The 17,017-nt window shown below is 44.1% G+C and overlaps 2 protein-coding genes and 1 long non-coding RNA gene across 4 annotated transcripts; 1 reads left to right on the top strand and 2 right to left on the bottom strand.

Moving 5' to 3' along the window:
* Window positions 1-2,149: 2,149 nt before the first annotated feature.
* Window positions 2,150-7,227, top strand: LOC125529923 (G-type lectin S-receptor-like serine/threonine-protein kinase B120). 2 transcript variants are annotated; one of them, XM_048694353.1, is made up of 7 exons: window positions 2,150-3,686; window positions 4,087-4,188; window positions 4,315-4,496; window positions 4,573-4,783; window positions 4,876-5,113; window positions 5,209-5,359; window positions 5,441-7,227. In XM_048694353.1, exons 1-7 carry the CDS (start codon window positions 2,378-2,380, stop codon window positions 5,741-5,743), a joined length of 2,496 nt encoding a protein of 831 aa, XP_048550310.1. In that variant the 5' UTR covers window positions 2,150-2,377; the 3' UTR covers window positions 5,744-7,227. The 2 variants fall into 2 exon arrangements, with proteins under 2 accessions (XP_048550310.1, XP_048550309.1); XM_048694352.1 differs by having other exon boundaries at window positions 4,087-4,496.
* Window positions 4,411-7,320, bottom strand: LOC125529924. Its single transcript, XR_007292791.1, has 4 exons — window positions 7,219-7,320; window positions 5,511-5,654; window positions 4,640-4,709; window positions 4,411-4,552 (listed from the first exon to the last, which is right to left on the bottom strand). It is a non-coding gene; the product is annotated as an uncharacterized LOC125529924 (long non-coding RNA).
* A 4,062-nt stretch (window positions 7,321-11,382) lies between these two features.
* On the bottom strand, window positions 11,383-17,011 carry LOC125529917 (acetyl-coenzyme A synthetase, chloroplastic/glyoxysomal-like). Its single transcript, XM_048694342.1, has 18 exons — window positions 16,824-17,011; window positions 16,343-16,489; window positions 16,101-16,256; window positions 15,842-15,964; window positions 15,587-15,755; window positions 15,243-15,325; window positions 15,012-15,113; window positions 14,853-14,941; window positions 14,646-14,736; window positions 14,240-14,353; window positions 13,396-13,472; window positions 13,226-13,304; window positions 13,049-13,117; window positions 12,793-12,968; window positions 12,625-12,681; window positions 12,424-12,514; window positions 12,208-12,306; window positions 11,383-11,824 (listed from the first exon to the last, which is right to left on the bottom strand). The coding sequence occupies exons 1-18, from the start codon at window positions 16,965-16,967 to the stop codon at window positions 11,639-11,641; spliced, it is 2,052 nt and encodes a 683-aa protein (XP_048550299.1). The 5' UTR covers window positions 16,968-17,011; the 3' UTR covers window positions 11,383-11,638.
* Between the last annotated feature and the right edge of the window lie 6 nt (window positions 17,012-17,017).

The raw sequence follows: 17,017 nt of genomic DNA on the forward strand, positions 1-17,017 counted from the left end.
TGATGTTTACTTGAAGTTGCCATGATATGTTTCAGTTATTTTCTTCTACATTTAAAAGTAAATTTGACATATTATAAAACGGGGAATTAAGAAACTAGACTTGTAATGAACCATAAACTAAAATTGTCATGATACATGCACTTCAAATTGCCATGGTTCATACAAAAAATAATTTTCATGGTCAAAGTACTGAAATTGCCATAATAAAAAAACTAAAATTGCCATGCTCTACAATCTAAAATTGCCACATGGCAACTTTAGTTTAAGCACTATGACAACTACAGTGTAAACATCATGGCAACTTTGGAGAATTTTTTTTTCGTCGAAACATATCAACATTGGGTCTAGTTTTGAAGATCACATCGAGGCGGATTTAATGGTGAAAACAGATTTTTAATTTGATTTTTTAATTAGGAGATAAAACATTTTTAAGCCGAAAACCAAAAAGATCTCTGCTGATGTCATATGTTCATACATGGCAAAATGAGTGGTGATGGAGGCGTGTGGGCGATGTGCATGATGCCACACGTATGGGCGTTAGGTTTTTCGTTTATTTTTTGTGGGGAGGTTGGCATTTTTCTTTAACACACTGGGATGGTAATACAGACCAGATCCCCTGATGTTGGTAGTGCACGTAGCAGGTAATGCCAGAGTGTCGCGTCCATTTCTGTGTTGACTTCATTGTATGTAGTCTATAGTCATACAGTACATGAGTTAAAAAGTGCATATGCATACAGAGTTTTACATTTAATAATATTCCTATACCACATAAAGAGAAGCTTGCTCTCATGATCTTGAAGCAAGTAATGGCTTGAAGGACAAAGGAAGCTCGCACACTGGCCCATATGGTCACTTTAGGAAGCTCGTCACTATTCTTACCGATTACCTCCCAGGACTCCCCTCTTCTCTGGAGTTGAGCGCTTCTTCTTCCCGCCCTTTGAGTTGTCATCATCGTCGTCATGGTCAGAGTTGTGGTCCGAGTGGGAATCATGGCCAGAGTCTGAATCAGAATCGTGGTCGGTGTCGGATCGCCCCGACTAAGATGTACTCACCCGTTGCGCTTTCCACCTAGAGTGTAGGCAATTAACCGCTCCTGCCAGGGTTACCCGTGCACATACTACATAGCCATTCTTCCTCTTCTTGCTTCTTTGGCCAAATATGTTCTCTGCTCCAGTGATACCCAGGCGTGCAACTTGTACAGGGTTGCTCCAGCCTTGCCATCTCAACGAGTATATATGGTCGTGCCTTCCCCTCCTCCTATCCAGTGGAAAAATCATTTCTGAGTAATACATTTGCGATGGAAGAAGTGCACTGTGAACATCTGCAATAGCCTGATGACTAGCATAAGACACTGAATACTTTTCAGATACATAGTTGCACATGGCAGCTAAAATTTTCGTTTTTCTTGCAAAGCTTAGGGACGCAAACTCGGGCACGACTACACACTCGAACGCGTGGCTGGCCAACTTCCATACCTGCAGAGACCAGCTGGGATAAATGTGTGACTCCACCCAGAGTGTTTGGCCTCACATCCATTGTACATCCGGGTCAGGGTCTAGTGATGTTTATCAGACAGTTGCACAAGACTGCTAAGAAATCCCTCTTTCTTGCGAAGCTAGGGGCGCAAACGAGGGCATGACTGCACACTTAAATGCATAGCTCGCAAACTTCTATAGTTGCAAAGACCAGAGTAAATATGTGAGTCCACCCACAGAGTTTGACCTCACATTTTTAAGAAACAAGCACAAGGTCCCTTTGTACATCCAGTCAGGGTCTAATGATGTTCTTCTGAAACCCAAAAGAAAAAAAAAATGTGTCCTTAATCTTAACAACCTATCCAGTTATAGTTTACATGGTCAAACATGCAAGTCCAATGGGAAGACCATGGAATTTCCTGCACCACTGATGTTAACATTTAACTGCAATCTCATATGCATTACGGTCAAAAGATAGGTTCGTTTCACACACAACAGACATCTAAGCTTACATACCAAAACCAGAACAAGGGGTTTGCTCTGTTCATAAACATATGTAATCCAACTAAAATAGTACCAGCAACCAGCACATTCAAACAAGAAAACCAAGCAGTCACGCTTCAAAGAAAAAGTAAATGTCTATTCTAATTTGCTGAGAAGGCTAGTCCGACATAGTCCAGATGATAACAACCACAACCCAACATTTTCAAACTTCCTAGTAAATATATATCCTTGACTACTTCCAAGGTTCCCACTTTCCCAGTAACTTCCTGTAAGAAAAGGGCCACAAATAATATGCTTGACTGACTCTGCCTCTCCCAGGAGTTCTGATTTGCATTGTCCAAAGGCAACTCATCCACTGCTTTGCTTTCATTATCCCAGTTCCATAGTTCGCTACAGCAATGGATCCCCCTCCCATACACACAATCATCTGCCTTGTTTGTTGGTCATTTTGGTTATTCCCATTCTGTGCATCATCCGGCAGCCGCCTTCTTCCCGACAAGCCGCTTTCTGCTGGAAGCACCATCACCTCCGACGACGGCACTTTCGCCCTGGGATTCTTCTCCCCGTCCAGCTCCGGCACAAAACATTACTACGTCGGAATATGGTACAAGAACATACCCAAAGACAATGTTGTGTGGGTTGCCAACCGTGCTATGCCGATCGCTGATCCTTCTTCTGCAACACTGGCCTTCACAAACGGATCCAATCTGGCCCTGTCAGACACCAACGGCCAGCTTCTCTGGATGACTAATATCAGCGCCGCAGGAAATTCATCGTCAGAGGCAACTGGTGGAGAAGCCACGCTTGATAACAATGGGAATTTTATCCTTCGGTCATCACAGGGCATCATCTTATGGCAAAGCTTCGATTACCCGACCGACACTCTCCTTCCAGGTATGAACCTCAGGATCACCCACAAGACGCATGCACTACAACGGCTCGTCTCTTGGAGAAACACCCAAGACCCATCCCCGGGCAACTTCTCATATGGTGCACACCCTGCTGAGTTTCTGCGGCGTTTTTCATGGAATGGTTCGACACCATACTGGCGAAGTCCAGCGTGGAATAACTATTTGTTAGTAGGGCGGTACGTCGAGAGTGTCAAGTCCACAATTCACTTCACACTGAATACTATTGATGATGAGGTGTACATTTCCTTTGGACTACCAGAACCAAGTGTCTCCTTAGTGCTACTGAAGATGGACTACTCAGGCAAGATGAAGTTACGAACCTGGAATAGCAACATGTCCAAATGGACTGACCTGCGATCAGAACCTAAACAGGAATGCAACAAATTTGGTTACTGTGGTCCATTTGGTTACTGCGACAACACGCAGCCTATTGTGACATGCAAATGTATTGATGGCTTTGAGCCAAACAACAAGCAAGACTGGACGGCACACAGGTTTTCGCAGGGATGCCACCGGATGGAAGCACTAAGATGTGGTCAACAGGATGGCTTCTTAAATTTGCCAAGCATGAAGGTTCCCCATGAGTCCTTGCATGTCAAGAATATAAGCTTAGATGAATGCATAGCAGAATGCACCAGCAACTGCTCCTGCACAGCGTATGCTTTCGCCAATACGAGCACCAAGGATATCAATGGGGATGAAACTAGGTGCCTATTATGGAACGGAGATTTGATTGACACAGAGAAGCTCATTGGACAAGGGCAAAACCTCTATATCCGGGTTCATGGATTGAGTGGTACAGTTTACTGTCTCTGTTTCTCTGCTTGCGTTGGTAGATATACCCTCTATTTTATGGGAACAGTGGAGCTCCAGTAATATCTCCCTTAGTACCATTTACAATGTCAGTACAAGTAAGGTTTAAATTAGTAGTGGCGGGCAAATATTAGAGGGTAAAGAGTTGATAATGTCAATATGATGGAACAGTTTGGCGCAGCATATATGCTGTCTGTGAATCACTACAATATTTTTAATATGAAAACATAACAGTTTATCCAATTGGAGGGTGCAGATTAGCAGCAACTGGATTCGGAATGAAAATATGAGCATGCAGGAGTTAGCAAGAAGTATTTGGCTTGTGAAACTAACTATTTATAAAATCTTCAAATCATAATTGCTTACAGACTAAATTTTGGCAGATAAAAAGCGGAAGAGCACTGTCTTAAAAATTACACTGCCAATCGTGTCAACCTTGCTCATAATCATATGGGTGTGCCTTGTTTGGATCTGCTATTTGGGAGGTAGAACACAGTTCCATACTTTTCTCCGTGTATTTCCCTTGAGCATGATTGTGCAGGCCAAGGCTATTCCATATTTCTATGTGCTATGTTCCTTTATTATAATGTTTGCATCAATGTTCCTGATAGGCAAACAAAGAAACAAGAATATTTGGAAGAAGCTGATGTCAGGAACTTCGAGCACTTCATTTGAACTTTGCGACGGAAACTTAAAGTATCCTTCTATTAGCTTCAAAGAAATTGTACTTGCAACAAACAATTTCTCTAACTCCAACAAGCTTGGACATGGAGGTTTTGGCAGTGTTTACAAGGTAACGTGAATTTTTATCTTATCGACGAACATAACTGTATTTCCATCTTGTTTGACCTAAAAATGGATGTGTCCAGGGAATGTTAGAAGATGGTACAGAAATTGCTGTGAAAAGGCTTAGTAAGGGTTCTGGCCAGGGGGTACCGGAGTTCAGAAATGAAGTAATACTCATTGCGAAGTTGCAGCATAAAAACTTGGTTAGACTTCTCGGCTTCTGCATCCATGGAGATGAGAAACTATTAATATATGAATACTTACCTAACAAAAGTCTGGATGCCATGCTTTTCGGTATGTTCTGCTTACGTATTGCCAATTTCAGAAAGTCATGAAATCAACCAGAATAACTGATATTATCCCTCAATTGATGCTATTGGTAGCAGATGCCACAAGAAAATCAATGCTTAATTGGCCAACAAGATTCGAGATAATCAAAGGTGTAGCTAGAGGACTTCTTTATCTTCATCAAGATTCAAGGTTGAAGATAATTCACAGGGATCTCAAAGCAAGCAACATATTATTAGATGCCGAAATAAGCCCTAAGATATCTGATTTTGGTATAGCAAGGATATTTGGTGGCGATCAGCAGCAAGAAAATACCAACCGCGTTGTTGGCACATAGTGAGTGATATACTGCATGAGTGATCTTTATACATTATTCTTGTGCTTGACCAAAATTATGTTATGTGCTCCTAACTGGGACATGCTTCAAACAGCGGTTACATGTCACCTGAATATGCTTTGAACGGAGTGTTCTCTGTCAAGTCTGATGTATACAGCTTTGGAGTTTTACTACTAGAGATTGTGAGTGGCTCAAAGACCAGCTCTGTGCACCTAAAAGCAGACTTCCCCAGCATTATAGCCTCTGTAAGTACAATGACATGTTCGAATTTCTGCAAGTATAGTAAATATGTGCATCTTTGAAGGGATGAGATATGATGAATGCAGGCATGGAGCTTATGGAAGGATGGGAACATAAAGGATTTTGTTGACTCATCAATTGTGGAGAGTTGTTCACCTGATGAAACTATACGGTGCATCCATATTGGACTTTTGTGTGTTCAGGACAGCCCAAATGTGCGGCCACTCGTGTCATCAATCATGTCCTTTCTGGAGAATGGAGATATATCACTTCCACCTCCAAAAGAGTCTGTGTATTTTTCTGAAAACAACAATGGAAATGATGGAGCAGCAGAAAATACTGTAAATTCTGCAAATAACATGAGCATTACAGTAGTAGAGGGACGCTAGTACTTAGCAGTCTAATCTCTGTATACTGGATAAGAAACTGGTAGTTTTGCCTTGAAGAACAAGAAGCTTTGTTTTAATATAGATAATGTATTTCAAGTCCGGCAGCTCCAGCAAATGGAGAGATCTAAATGTTCGTATTAAAGACCATTCTCATCAAGAACTTCAGATGCATAAAAGAAGGCAAGTTAACCAGCTAAATTTTGTATGCTTAAAAAACAGGTAGTATAGCTGTATAAGTGTATAACCAAATTTCATTATACTTAAAGAACGGGTACCACGCACGGCCTCCCGGTCTACCATCCTATTTGTTATATGAACTAACAATTATCTACTATCTAACTCCAAGCCGATTGTTTCTTAATCTAGGCCAATTGTCATTTCGACTGAGTAGAATGTATATTGTAGTAGTAAATCCTGTATTACTTATTTACAGCAGCAGTAGGCAGCTGGTGTGAACATGTGGCTGCAAGATTCAAGATAAGCTGCCTGGACAGGATGAGATAAGCTGCCAGGATAGAATATGTCAGGATAAAATTTAATGATAGGCTTGACTGTCAAGTTATGCAAGTTTTTGCACAGCTTAAGTCGGTAGTGCACCCTATAAAAGGGCATGTATCCCATCGTTGTAAAATAAGACAGATCAAGCAATCCATTTGAGCTTCACAAAACTAGTACTCACCGTGTGCTCCTCTCTCTCAAGTGTGCGCGTCCGTGAGCCAGCTCCCCGAGAACTCATAGTCTAGCCCCAGAGCACTCCAGCTTCAAGTAGTACAGTATAATACAGGAGCACTTCAGCTCACACTCTGCTCGTGTATCCTCTGTTCGTGTGTGTACTAGTGCTTCACTGGTGTGTGTGCTACTCGGGCCAGATATTCTGTCCCCCTTAGACTAGAATTACTAGTCTGTAATTTGGGCTAACATATAGTATTATCTTAATTTTGCATGCAATGTGTCTCTTACTCCTAGTTACTATGGAGTTTTTTATAAGCACAAGCATGGAAGTAAAAAATAGTCAGAGTTATCAGGTAGGTCACTTCATTGTGTCAGGCTAAACAATGTTTGTGAAATCCGACAGAAATCATGTAGAAAAGCAACTTCAAATCACATTAGAAAATATACACAACGCTTAACTAGAAAGAAAAAAAGGCATCCTGTCGCATTGATTGAAAGTGCGTAAAGTATACTGTAATACTGTATAACCCTTAACTAAATTAGTGCCATCTGACCAGCAATAAGAAACTTATGTAGGAGAACGTGAACCCTGAACAACACCAAGATTATGCGTGGGTTAAGCACTCCGCCATCCCTCCTGTCCCCATGCTTCAGTGTGCAACACATTTGTTAACAGAAATATGAGAGAGACAGTGTGTCAGACTAAGGGATTGAAAATTGAAAAACAGGTCAGCAGCTGGCATATGGGTTCCACTAATCCACATCACAAACACCTTGTGTCCATTCACAATTAGAGCACGCACCTCTGAAGCTCTCGCTCGCTCCCGCGCCCCGCCCGGACGGCCTCGCGCGCCACGCCGTCCGTCGGCGTGGCGTCGCGCCTTAGCCTGCTGTGCTCGGCGTGGCGTGGCTCCTGTGCTGGCGGAAATGTGGCCCGGAAGGAAGGGGGAGGAGGAAGAAGGTGCGGCATTTTGTCCTCCTCCCGCCGGAGATGCGGCGTCTCCGCCCCCGCCGTTCTGCTCCTGTCGACCAGACCAGCTCGTTCCCCTCGCGCACCTGGACCTTTCGGCTTTCTTTGGTGATTCGGCCCAGCCCAGCCCAGCCCAGCCCGCGTTATGGGCCTGGCATTCATTCACGCGGTTCTCAAACAGGGGGAAGAAAACGCAGCTTTGTACTGCCTGCTTTCATCTAAACAAAAAGTATGGAGGTCAATACTGGATGGACGAGATACATTCTTTCAAGGACTTACAAGGAGAATTGGAGACGGAAATACTACATGAATCTGGGAGCACAACTGGTTACCCCATCAACATAACATGCGTCCTATAGTGAGCAGAATACACAGTCCGCCGCAGTTCGTTGGGGAACTGCTCCTTCCCAGCGCAGAATGGAATCGTGACATGATATCAAACGTCTTCGTGCAGACTGATGCAGCAGCTATTCTGTCTATTCCTGTTTGTACGAGACATATACAAGACTTTTGGTCCTGGGTACACGAGAAAAACAGAGTGTTCTCAGTCCGTTCTGCATACCGGATGTTGGTCACCACAAAACTGCGACGAGAAGCCTGGCTAGAAGGCAGAGCAGACCCATCCAATACCGAAGGCGAGTAGAAAGCTTGGTCAAAGTTGTGGAAGATAGATGTCCCTTCAAAGATAAAAATCTTCCTCTGGAGACTAGCCCAGCAGTCTATCCCAACTTCAGACCTTCTCCATCATCGTAATATGTCTACGGTGACGACATGCGGACTATGCGGCAGCGAGGACTCTTGGCAACATTCCCTTCTACACTGCCATGCTGCTCGGTGTGTGTGGGCACTGCAGAACCCCGACTTGGTCGAGGCAATTAACAGCATCAGGGAGCCTGATGCTAAACGCTGGGTCTTTGCGGCCATGGATACAATCCCTTCCAATGAATTCACTCAAGTTCTGGTCACTCTTTGGGCCATCTGGTATGCAAGAAGGCAAGCTTTGCACGAGAATATTTTTCAAAGTCCCCAAGCCACACATATTTTCATCATAAAATACTTGCATGAGTTGGAGGCGTGCAAGCCAAAACAGAAAGCTGCTCCGCTACATGCAGCTCCAAACAGGTCACGCCCAGCTTGGATTCCTCCTCCGCACGGGGTGGCAAAGATTAGAGTGGACGGAGCTGTGTCAAGGGCAGCTGTTGAAGGCTCCGTCAGCGCGGTCTGCAGGGACTCGCAAGGACACTACTTAGGCTCCTCAGCTATGAAGATCCCGGGGATGAATGACCCAGCGACGCTTGAAGCTTTGGCATGTCGGGAGGCGATGGCGCTGGCCCTGGATCTTGGACTCACGCATGTGGAAATAGCATGTGATAACAAGGGGGTGGTTGGAGACATCAATCAAAGAATAGGAGGAAATTATGCTGTCGGTGGTAAAGGAGATAAACGCTACCTTGAATCAGTTTTATCAGTGTACTTTCATTTTCGAGGGTAGAGGGACAAATTTAAAGGCACATAGCCTTGCCAAACATGTTTTTGGGTTGGATTTTGGACGCCATGTATGGCTACTGAACCCATGAAATTTGAGATGTATGCCTATAAACATTATTGAGCAATAAAGAAAGTATGTTTGGACGCAAAAAAAAAATCTAAACAAAAAGTACTGCATGCTCGATTCTCAAAAAAAAAATGCACTGCATGCTCAGTCGAGACGTCTCTGGTGACTTCGTCAATCTTGAAATGATATGCCGGCTCAGTCTCTCGGAGATGCTCATAATAGGGTATGCGTGTGTGTTCATAGGGATGAGTGTATGCGAGTATATATGAGCATCTGCGTCTGTACCATGTTCTAAAAAATGTACTGCATGCTCACTCGCTTTGTTTCATGCTGCTCCATCTGTTTAAACCTACCCCTCAAAAAACTGTTTAAACTTTTTTTTAAACAGCACATCTATTTAGAGCCTTTTTTGTTAGACCAGCCTTGACAAAACACTCCCTGTTTCTAATCTAAAATAAAAAAAGTATAACATGGTTGACATTTTTCTTTATTGGCGTTTTCCTTTAACACGGTTGCCACTACAGTACAACTCCCTGATGTTGGTCGTGCACATAGTAGGCATTGCCTTCATTTCTAAATGCAAGACCTTTGATCGAACTGCCAAAACATCTTATATTCAGAAACAGAGAGTTTAATACCGTGTGATGCGCTTATTTGTATGCGGACTTCATTGTCTGTAGGCTATAGCCAGATACATAACTTTAAAGTGCATGCGCGTACAGAGTTTTATGGCTAATACATGTTTAAAGATAAGCTCGCTCTCATGATCTTGAAGCAAGTAATGACTTGAAGGGCGATGGAAGCTCGCACGCCCATATATATTGTCACTTTAGGCAGCTTGTCGTTCTTCTTACCGGTCACCTCCCAGGACTCCCTTCTTCTCTGGAGCTGAGGGCTTCTTCTTCCTGCCCTTTGAGTTAGCGTCATCACCATCACAGTCAGAGCCCGAGTCACAGTCGTGGCCCGAGTGGGATCGGCCATTGTCGTCATCGTCGTCGCCACCATCATCATTATCATCATCGCCACCATCATCATCGTCGTCGTGATCATCGTCGCCATCATCATCATCATCATCATCACCACCACCACCACCACCACCATCGTCGTCGTCGCCGCCGCCATCATCATCATCACCACCACCACCACCATCATCATCGTCGTCGTCGTCGTCGTCGTCATGGTGGTGGTGGTGGATCTTCTTTTTGTTACTCCGGTGAGGGCTAGGCTTCTGGCATCGTCGTCGTGATCATCGTCGCCATCATCATCATCATCATCATCACCACCACCACCACCACCACCATCGTCGTCGTCGCCGCCGCCATCATCATCATCACCACCACCACCACCATCATCATCGTCGTCGTCGTCGTCGTCGTCATGGTGGTGGTGGTGGATCTTCTTTTTGTTACTCCGGTGAGGGCTAGGCTTCTGGCCTTGCTCCTCCGCTGATGCCAAGTCCACTAGATCGCCAACAACAAGCTGAGGCTTGGCCACCGCTTTCTCCTCCTGTTTGCAGCAGTGCGCCGGCAGGGTGGACCCGCTCTTAGTCCCCGCCTGGTCCGTCTGCATGGCCGTAAGCGACTTCGTGGCGGCGGAGGCAAGCAGAAAGGTGACGGCGAGCAACAAGGTGGCCAGGCAGGTGGTGGCGCGCCCCATTTGTGTGTTCGGTGAGTGTGAGCTCACGCGCGTTGGCAATATCTAACATACACCGTGATGTGCATGAATCCTTGTGGCATCGAGTGCAAGGTATATATATGTTTGTTGGCTTGGGAATGTGGAGGACATTATGGAGTTGAAAGCTAAGCTCTATAGTGCGTTGGTTTGGTTTTCATTGGAAGGGTGAGTCACACCTCGGGTGGTACATTATCTCCCTTTTTTAACATCATGCGTACATTATCTCCTCATTGTTTTTATCCTCCACGAAATATCTCCTTGTTTGTGTTGAGCTAAGATTTAGTGCGCCGAGACTAGGAAGGAACTTGTGCACTCACCCGTTGCGATTTTCCACCATGATGCTCATATAGTATAAACTGTGATTTTTTTTATAAAGGGCCTTTTTTTCATTCAAATGTTATATCGAATGACACAACTGCGACGGGTGAATATGTGGCCTTTACATAACCAAATGCACATAGCCAACAAGTCATAGAAAAAGCATAAGGGATGGGGGGAGGGTTGTACCGTGAGACATGCGCAGAGCGCCGCCGGCCGCAGGTGGTGGTGCCAAGCAGAGGGGCAGAGCAGGCAGGCGGTTGTATGGAAGGAAGGAGGTGAGGTTGAAGATGAATAGTGCCCTGATGTGTTTTTGGCCGTTGGATCAAGATCAAGTGGTCCTGGGAAAAGTGACCGACGCAAAAAACATTTTCAGCTGCTTAATCAGTACACGCTCCCTTTTTTTAAACCAGACTTAAGAAAACACCACTTGTTTCTACAAAAAAAACCTAACACAGTTGACATTTCCTTTATTGACGTATTTTTCTTCGGCCAATCAATACATTCACGGAACTCTACGGATATGTGATACACAAGTTTACAAAAGTGAAACACAAGGAGAGAACATTACATTACACCACGCTGCAGCTCACTAGCCTCAGGAGAAAATCGCACTGATTAAAAGGACTAGCGAGCACTAAAATCAACCTTCTACCAACCACATAACCGCATAGGGGAAAAAACAGTCGCATAACTGCTTTACATCCTAGCAATCTTTGAGCGCGATCAGCTGGTCGACGACGCCGGGGTCAGCGAGAGTGCTTATGTCGCCGAGCTCGTCCAGCTGCTTCGCGGCGATTTTGCGCAGGATCCTGCGCATGATCTTGCCGCTGCGGGTCTTGGGGAGCCCCGGCGCCCAGTGGATCCTGTCTGGAGCTGCAAACGCCCCGATCTGACACGCAGGAAAAAAACCCGCATGAATGACAGGCAGCAAACAGCATTGAAGGAGCTCAGTTGCCCATGTTTTAATTCTTTGCTATGTCTTCCTAGCCAGCATAAGATTGACAGTAGCTAATCTGGAGCATGTTTCATCTGGCTAACAAAGAGTGTTAACTAATTTGCCTGAACTACAGGCCTCGTTATAGTAGCTGGTGAATTGGGAACATTTGCAATCTATCAGAACTCACTTTGTTCTACACAATTTTGGCATGCTGAATAGACAAATTTTAAGCATGGGATCGCATACTTCCATGTAAAGGCGGAGTTTTATTTTCTGATAGTGTAACTCGCTTTAGAACGGAAGATGTGAAACATCCAAAAGTATCACGAAAATACCTGAGTGCGGACTTTTGCTATGAGGCTCTTTCGTAGTTCTTCACTGTAAGGAATGCCATCCACCAAAGTTACAAAAGCATATATTCCCTGACCTTTGACCTGAAGTACTTCTTTTATTAGAAATTTGAAGCAGATAATATGACAATAAGAACTGTATATGATGGGATAGAAATATAACAGAAGTGCAGGGAAGGTTAGATTATCGGTGGGCCATACCTCATGCTCAACACCAACAACAGCGGCCTCTGCACACTGTGGATGCGAAACCAAAGCAGACTCAACCTCTGCTGTGCCAATTCGATGCCCACTGCATATTCAAATGTGCAAGATAACTCAGTTCTAGCATAACAATTTTCAACAGCCACATACTGAACTTAAACTCTAGCAAACAGCAAACAAACCAAATAAGCAGCTTACCTAACGTTGATAACATCATCTACTCTTCCAGTAAGCCAGTGGTAACCATCTTTGTCCCTGACATGAAAATATTATTTGCTGCGCTGTTAGAGAGGTAATCTATATTGCGTAAAACTGAAATACGCTTGGATCTCATGCCCTGTTGATGGAAATAACTCAACAAGTTACCTGCTGCAACCATCACCAGTAAAATAGTAGCCAGCAAATGGCTTGAAGTATGTGGTCTCATATCTGTCATGATCTCCATAGAGGGTCCGGAAAGCCCCAGGCCATGATTTTTTAATGCAAAGATATCCGCTACATTCTCCTTCAATCTCCTGTCCTTTCTCATCAACAATGACCGGCTGTAAACCGTACAAATAGTAATGAGTATTAGATAAAATGCATGGCTGTATTCTGTATTTCACAGATAGATTGCGTTTACCTGCACACCAAAGAAAGGAAATGTTGCAGAACCCGGTTTCTGAGGCCAGGCACCAGGTAAAGGAGTCATCTGCAGAGAGCATTTACAACAGTTTAAATATTAATTTCAAGATCAGTCACTTTATCGCCCCATGAAAAAGAAATTGAGAAGAAGTGTCAGCTTTTAAGAGGCACTTACCATGAAGCCACCAGTTTCAGTCTGCCACCAAGTATCTGATATGGGGCACTTTGAATCCCCAACAACATTGTAGAACCATCTAAAATGAAGTAAAACACGCATGAGAACAACCTCTTATAAGTGTCCCTGGATAGTATTACTCTTTAACACTTGATAAATTATCCATGTACCTCCATGCACTAGGATTAATTGGCTCACCAACGCTTCCCAGGACTCGGAGAGATTTTCGAGAGTAGCGTGTAACATACTGCAAAAGCATATCAGGCAATAAGTAAAAAAAAGCAACATCCACACCAAACATACATATAAAAAAGGTTTACAGAGTGGCCACTATGAATGTTTTTTATGCTATCCAAATCATATTACAGCCAGTGTGTTTTATTTCCAGTGTGTCATATTTGTAGTCTCCTGGTTGGATTCTTTCCAACCATCATTGGCAATAAATAGCTCGCTGTAGTTGTTCCGTAAAAAAATTCATGGAATCCGATAGTTAAGAGCTCAATCTTGGAGAACAAGTGTTTATCGATTAATCACTAAATCTAATAGTTTTGCACAGTAGAAACGGCTCGAGAATCTTCTGATTGTTAAGTCATATGAGCTTCTTAGCAACTTAAGTAACTACATATGTAATAAGCAGTGAGTGAACTATTGGTATGTTATGTTAGGTTGAATGGGTTGTCAGATGCAGATATATCGAAATAAAAGCAGACAAGCTCCAAAGCACACGCTTCCAACAACCAACGGACAGTTCAATTCATTTCACTAGAACCAGCTGTCCGGCAAATGTTGAGATTTAGTAAACAGTAAAAATCAAGAGAATATTGAACTTGATGGTTGATTTGCAATCATTTAAGATTTTAATTAGATGACTTAGAATAGTGAATAGTTCTTCCCTCCATTCAAGACAACCAGATTGACAGACTTGAGCATGGTAGGGGTCTTAAACACAATGCCATCCAGCATCAATGGCTTGTTCACATTACTGGGAGCTGGCTTAAAGAACATCATGCATACCTCATCACCATCGCGCATGAGTGAACGGACGAGTGTTGGTGCGGTATAAAATATTGACACCTTGTACTTGTCCACAATGTCCCAGCACCGACCAGCATTAGGGTAGTTCGGAGTCTACATGTACATGATTCAATGGCATATTTAGGCATAGTACAACTAAAATCAAGCCCCACAAAAATTATCGAAGCAAACAAATTGAGTTTTAAGAAATACATACAACAAGTACAATTTCTTAAACATAAAAGTCTAGTGGATTGTGTTATGAATTGTCAGACAAAAGGACACATCAAACATAATGACAACCCCGAAAAATAAAACCACTGAATTTTCTTTCATTCATCAAATTTGTATTGAGCTGACATAACTTCACAATATCCTAACTAGAAAAGCTTTTAGAAATATATACCCCTTCAAAAACAAGAACTGCAGCTCCATTCAGGAGTGGGCCATATGTCACATAGCTATGTCCAGTAATCCAACCACAGTCCGCAGTGCACCTGATGCCAACAAACAATGGAAGGTATAAGGGAAAACAGCAATTTCTATTAGTAGTTCCCCAAACAAAGGACATGCTTTATATTCATACAAGTCAAAAACAAAATCTTCTGTTTACCAGTATATGTCTGTTGGCTTGTAATCAAATGCATACTTAAATGTTGTTGCAGTATACACCATATAGCCCCCAGAAGTATGCATAACACCCTTCAAATTTATTAACAGAGATTAATACTCGGGTAACTTGACAACAGGATAATCTAGTGTAGCTTAATACCTTTGGTTTTCCAGTGCTGCCACTCGTGTACAAAAGAAACAATGGATCCTCTGCATCCACCCATTCCACATCACACTTGGTAGGAAAGTTGGTCACAACATCCTGAAAGTTATGTCCAAGGAACAATGGTTAATTGATATTTGCTGTTATCTGAGGATGCAGGCCTGCCCTGAAATACAGGATGCATATTGGAAATGTTGACAAGTTGCTGTTGAAGGGGAAAAAATGCACCTGCCACCAAACATCCCTTCCTGCTTGCCATTTTGTGTCTTGCCTCTTCATTACTGACTGGTTTTCGTATGTCAAACAAATACCTGCTCAGCACAACAGTAGTGACTAGTCAAAATCAGCAAACCACATATTGACAGCATTCAGTTATATATGGATCTGCCAATGATCTGTAAGTCATCATAAATACTGATCCCATTGTCCACCACTGACAATATATGGATCTGAACCTAATTTTCACAACAACACAACATTAAACCCCGTGATGGCAAGCGTGAGTGCTGCCACGGAAGCCCAACAACAGCTCAAATTGTCTATGCAATATAAAAGTCGATCCTAGTACATACCTACAGAGAATCCATTCTTCTCACTTTCCACCAGAGCAGCATCCACTATGTCTTTGAGAAGAATGGGCTTGGGCCCCCTTTTCACGGCATTACAAGTGAGCACAAGCTTAGGCTTGCAATCAACGATCCTTTGGGCCAGCGAATCCGCAGAGAAGCCAGCAAACACAACCTGAAGGGAAATTTGGGGTGCATCGCATCATAAACGGGAACAGGACCAACCAGGATAACAAATGGAGCTTGCAGTGCAGTGCTTACCGAATGGACAGCACCGATACGCGCACATGCAAGCATGGCAATGGGAAGCTCCAGCAGCATCGGTAAGTAGATGATCACAGCATCCCCCTTGCCGACACCAACACTTTTCAAGTAATTTGCAAGCTAGCAGAAAGCATAAAACAAAACAAATTCAGATTCAGCACCTTCCCCAAACCTCTAATACTAAGAGCATTTACATCCCTTGGTACATTTACTGTCCATTCACAAAACAACCAGATATAGGCATATGCATAATTACCTGGCAAACCTTCTCCACGAGCTCAGAATAGGTGAGCTTCCCATCCTGGCCGGGCTCATTGCCCTCCCAGTACAGTGCAATCTTGTCCCCATTCCCAGCCTCGACGTTGCGGTCGACGGCATTGTAGCATATGTTGGTTTTGCCCCCTTTGAACCACTGGACAACACCAAAGAACCAACACATGATTCGCAATCACCAGAAATGCTAAATTCAGACAACAGCCATCACCAGAAGACACCTACACTGATGTGGACGGGGCCCTTGCTGACGTCGAGGTTCTCGGAGCAGACCTCGCTGGGGTTCCACTTCTCCTTCCAGTAGAAGGCGTCGGCGATCTCTGACCAGAACCCGGCCGGGTCCTTGATGGACCTCTCGTACATCTCCTTGTACTGAAACACACACCAAGTGAGATCACAACTTTAAGGCATCACAATCATCAGACCGAAACGCAGCAAGAAAGGAAATGAAGCACTAAAATCAAGACGAATGCATCCTAGCACTGTTGCTATCTCTGTGTACGATCTGTCGGTAGAACATAAAATCAGCAATGTCCCTGTCCGACTGACTTTTAGCGAGCACCGGGCTTGTCTTGATCATGATCAGGACAAGACCTTTTTGTGCTGAACTAAAGCAAGCGCCGCGGTTGATTGACAGCAAGCGAGCCATATGGAGCGAGCGATCGAGGAGCAGAGTGGGTGCGTGCGTGCGTATATATGTATGTACCTGCTGGGGGGAGGAGACGAGCGCGGTGGCGGAGAACTCGGCGCTGGGGAAGACGAGTTCGTGCTCCTCGTCGGCGAGCGACTCGCCCAGGACGACGGCGCTGATCCCGGAGATGGACCCGGCGCCGGAGGGCCGCTCGGACATGGACTCGACGTGCCGGAGCTTGTCCGGGGTCCCTCCCGCCTGCTGGCCCG

The sequence above is a fragment of the Triticum urartu genome, unplaced genomic scaffold, assembly GCF_003073215.2.
Source record: "Triticum urartu cultivar G1812 unplaced genomic scaffold, Tu2.1 TuUngrouped_contig_5948, whole genome shotgun sequence".
Classification (NCBI taxonomy): Eukaryota; Viridiplantae; Streptophyta; class Magnoliopsida; order Poales; family Poaceae; genus Triticum; species Triticum urartu.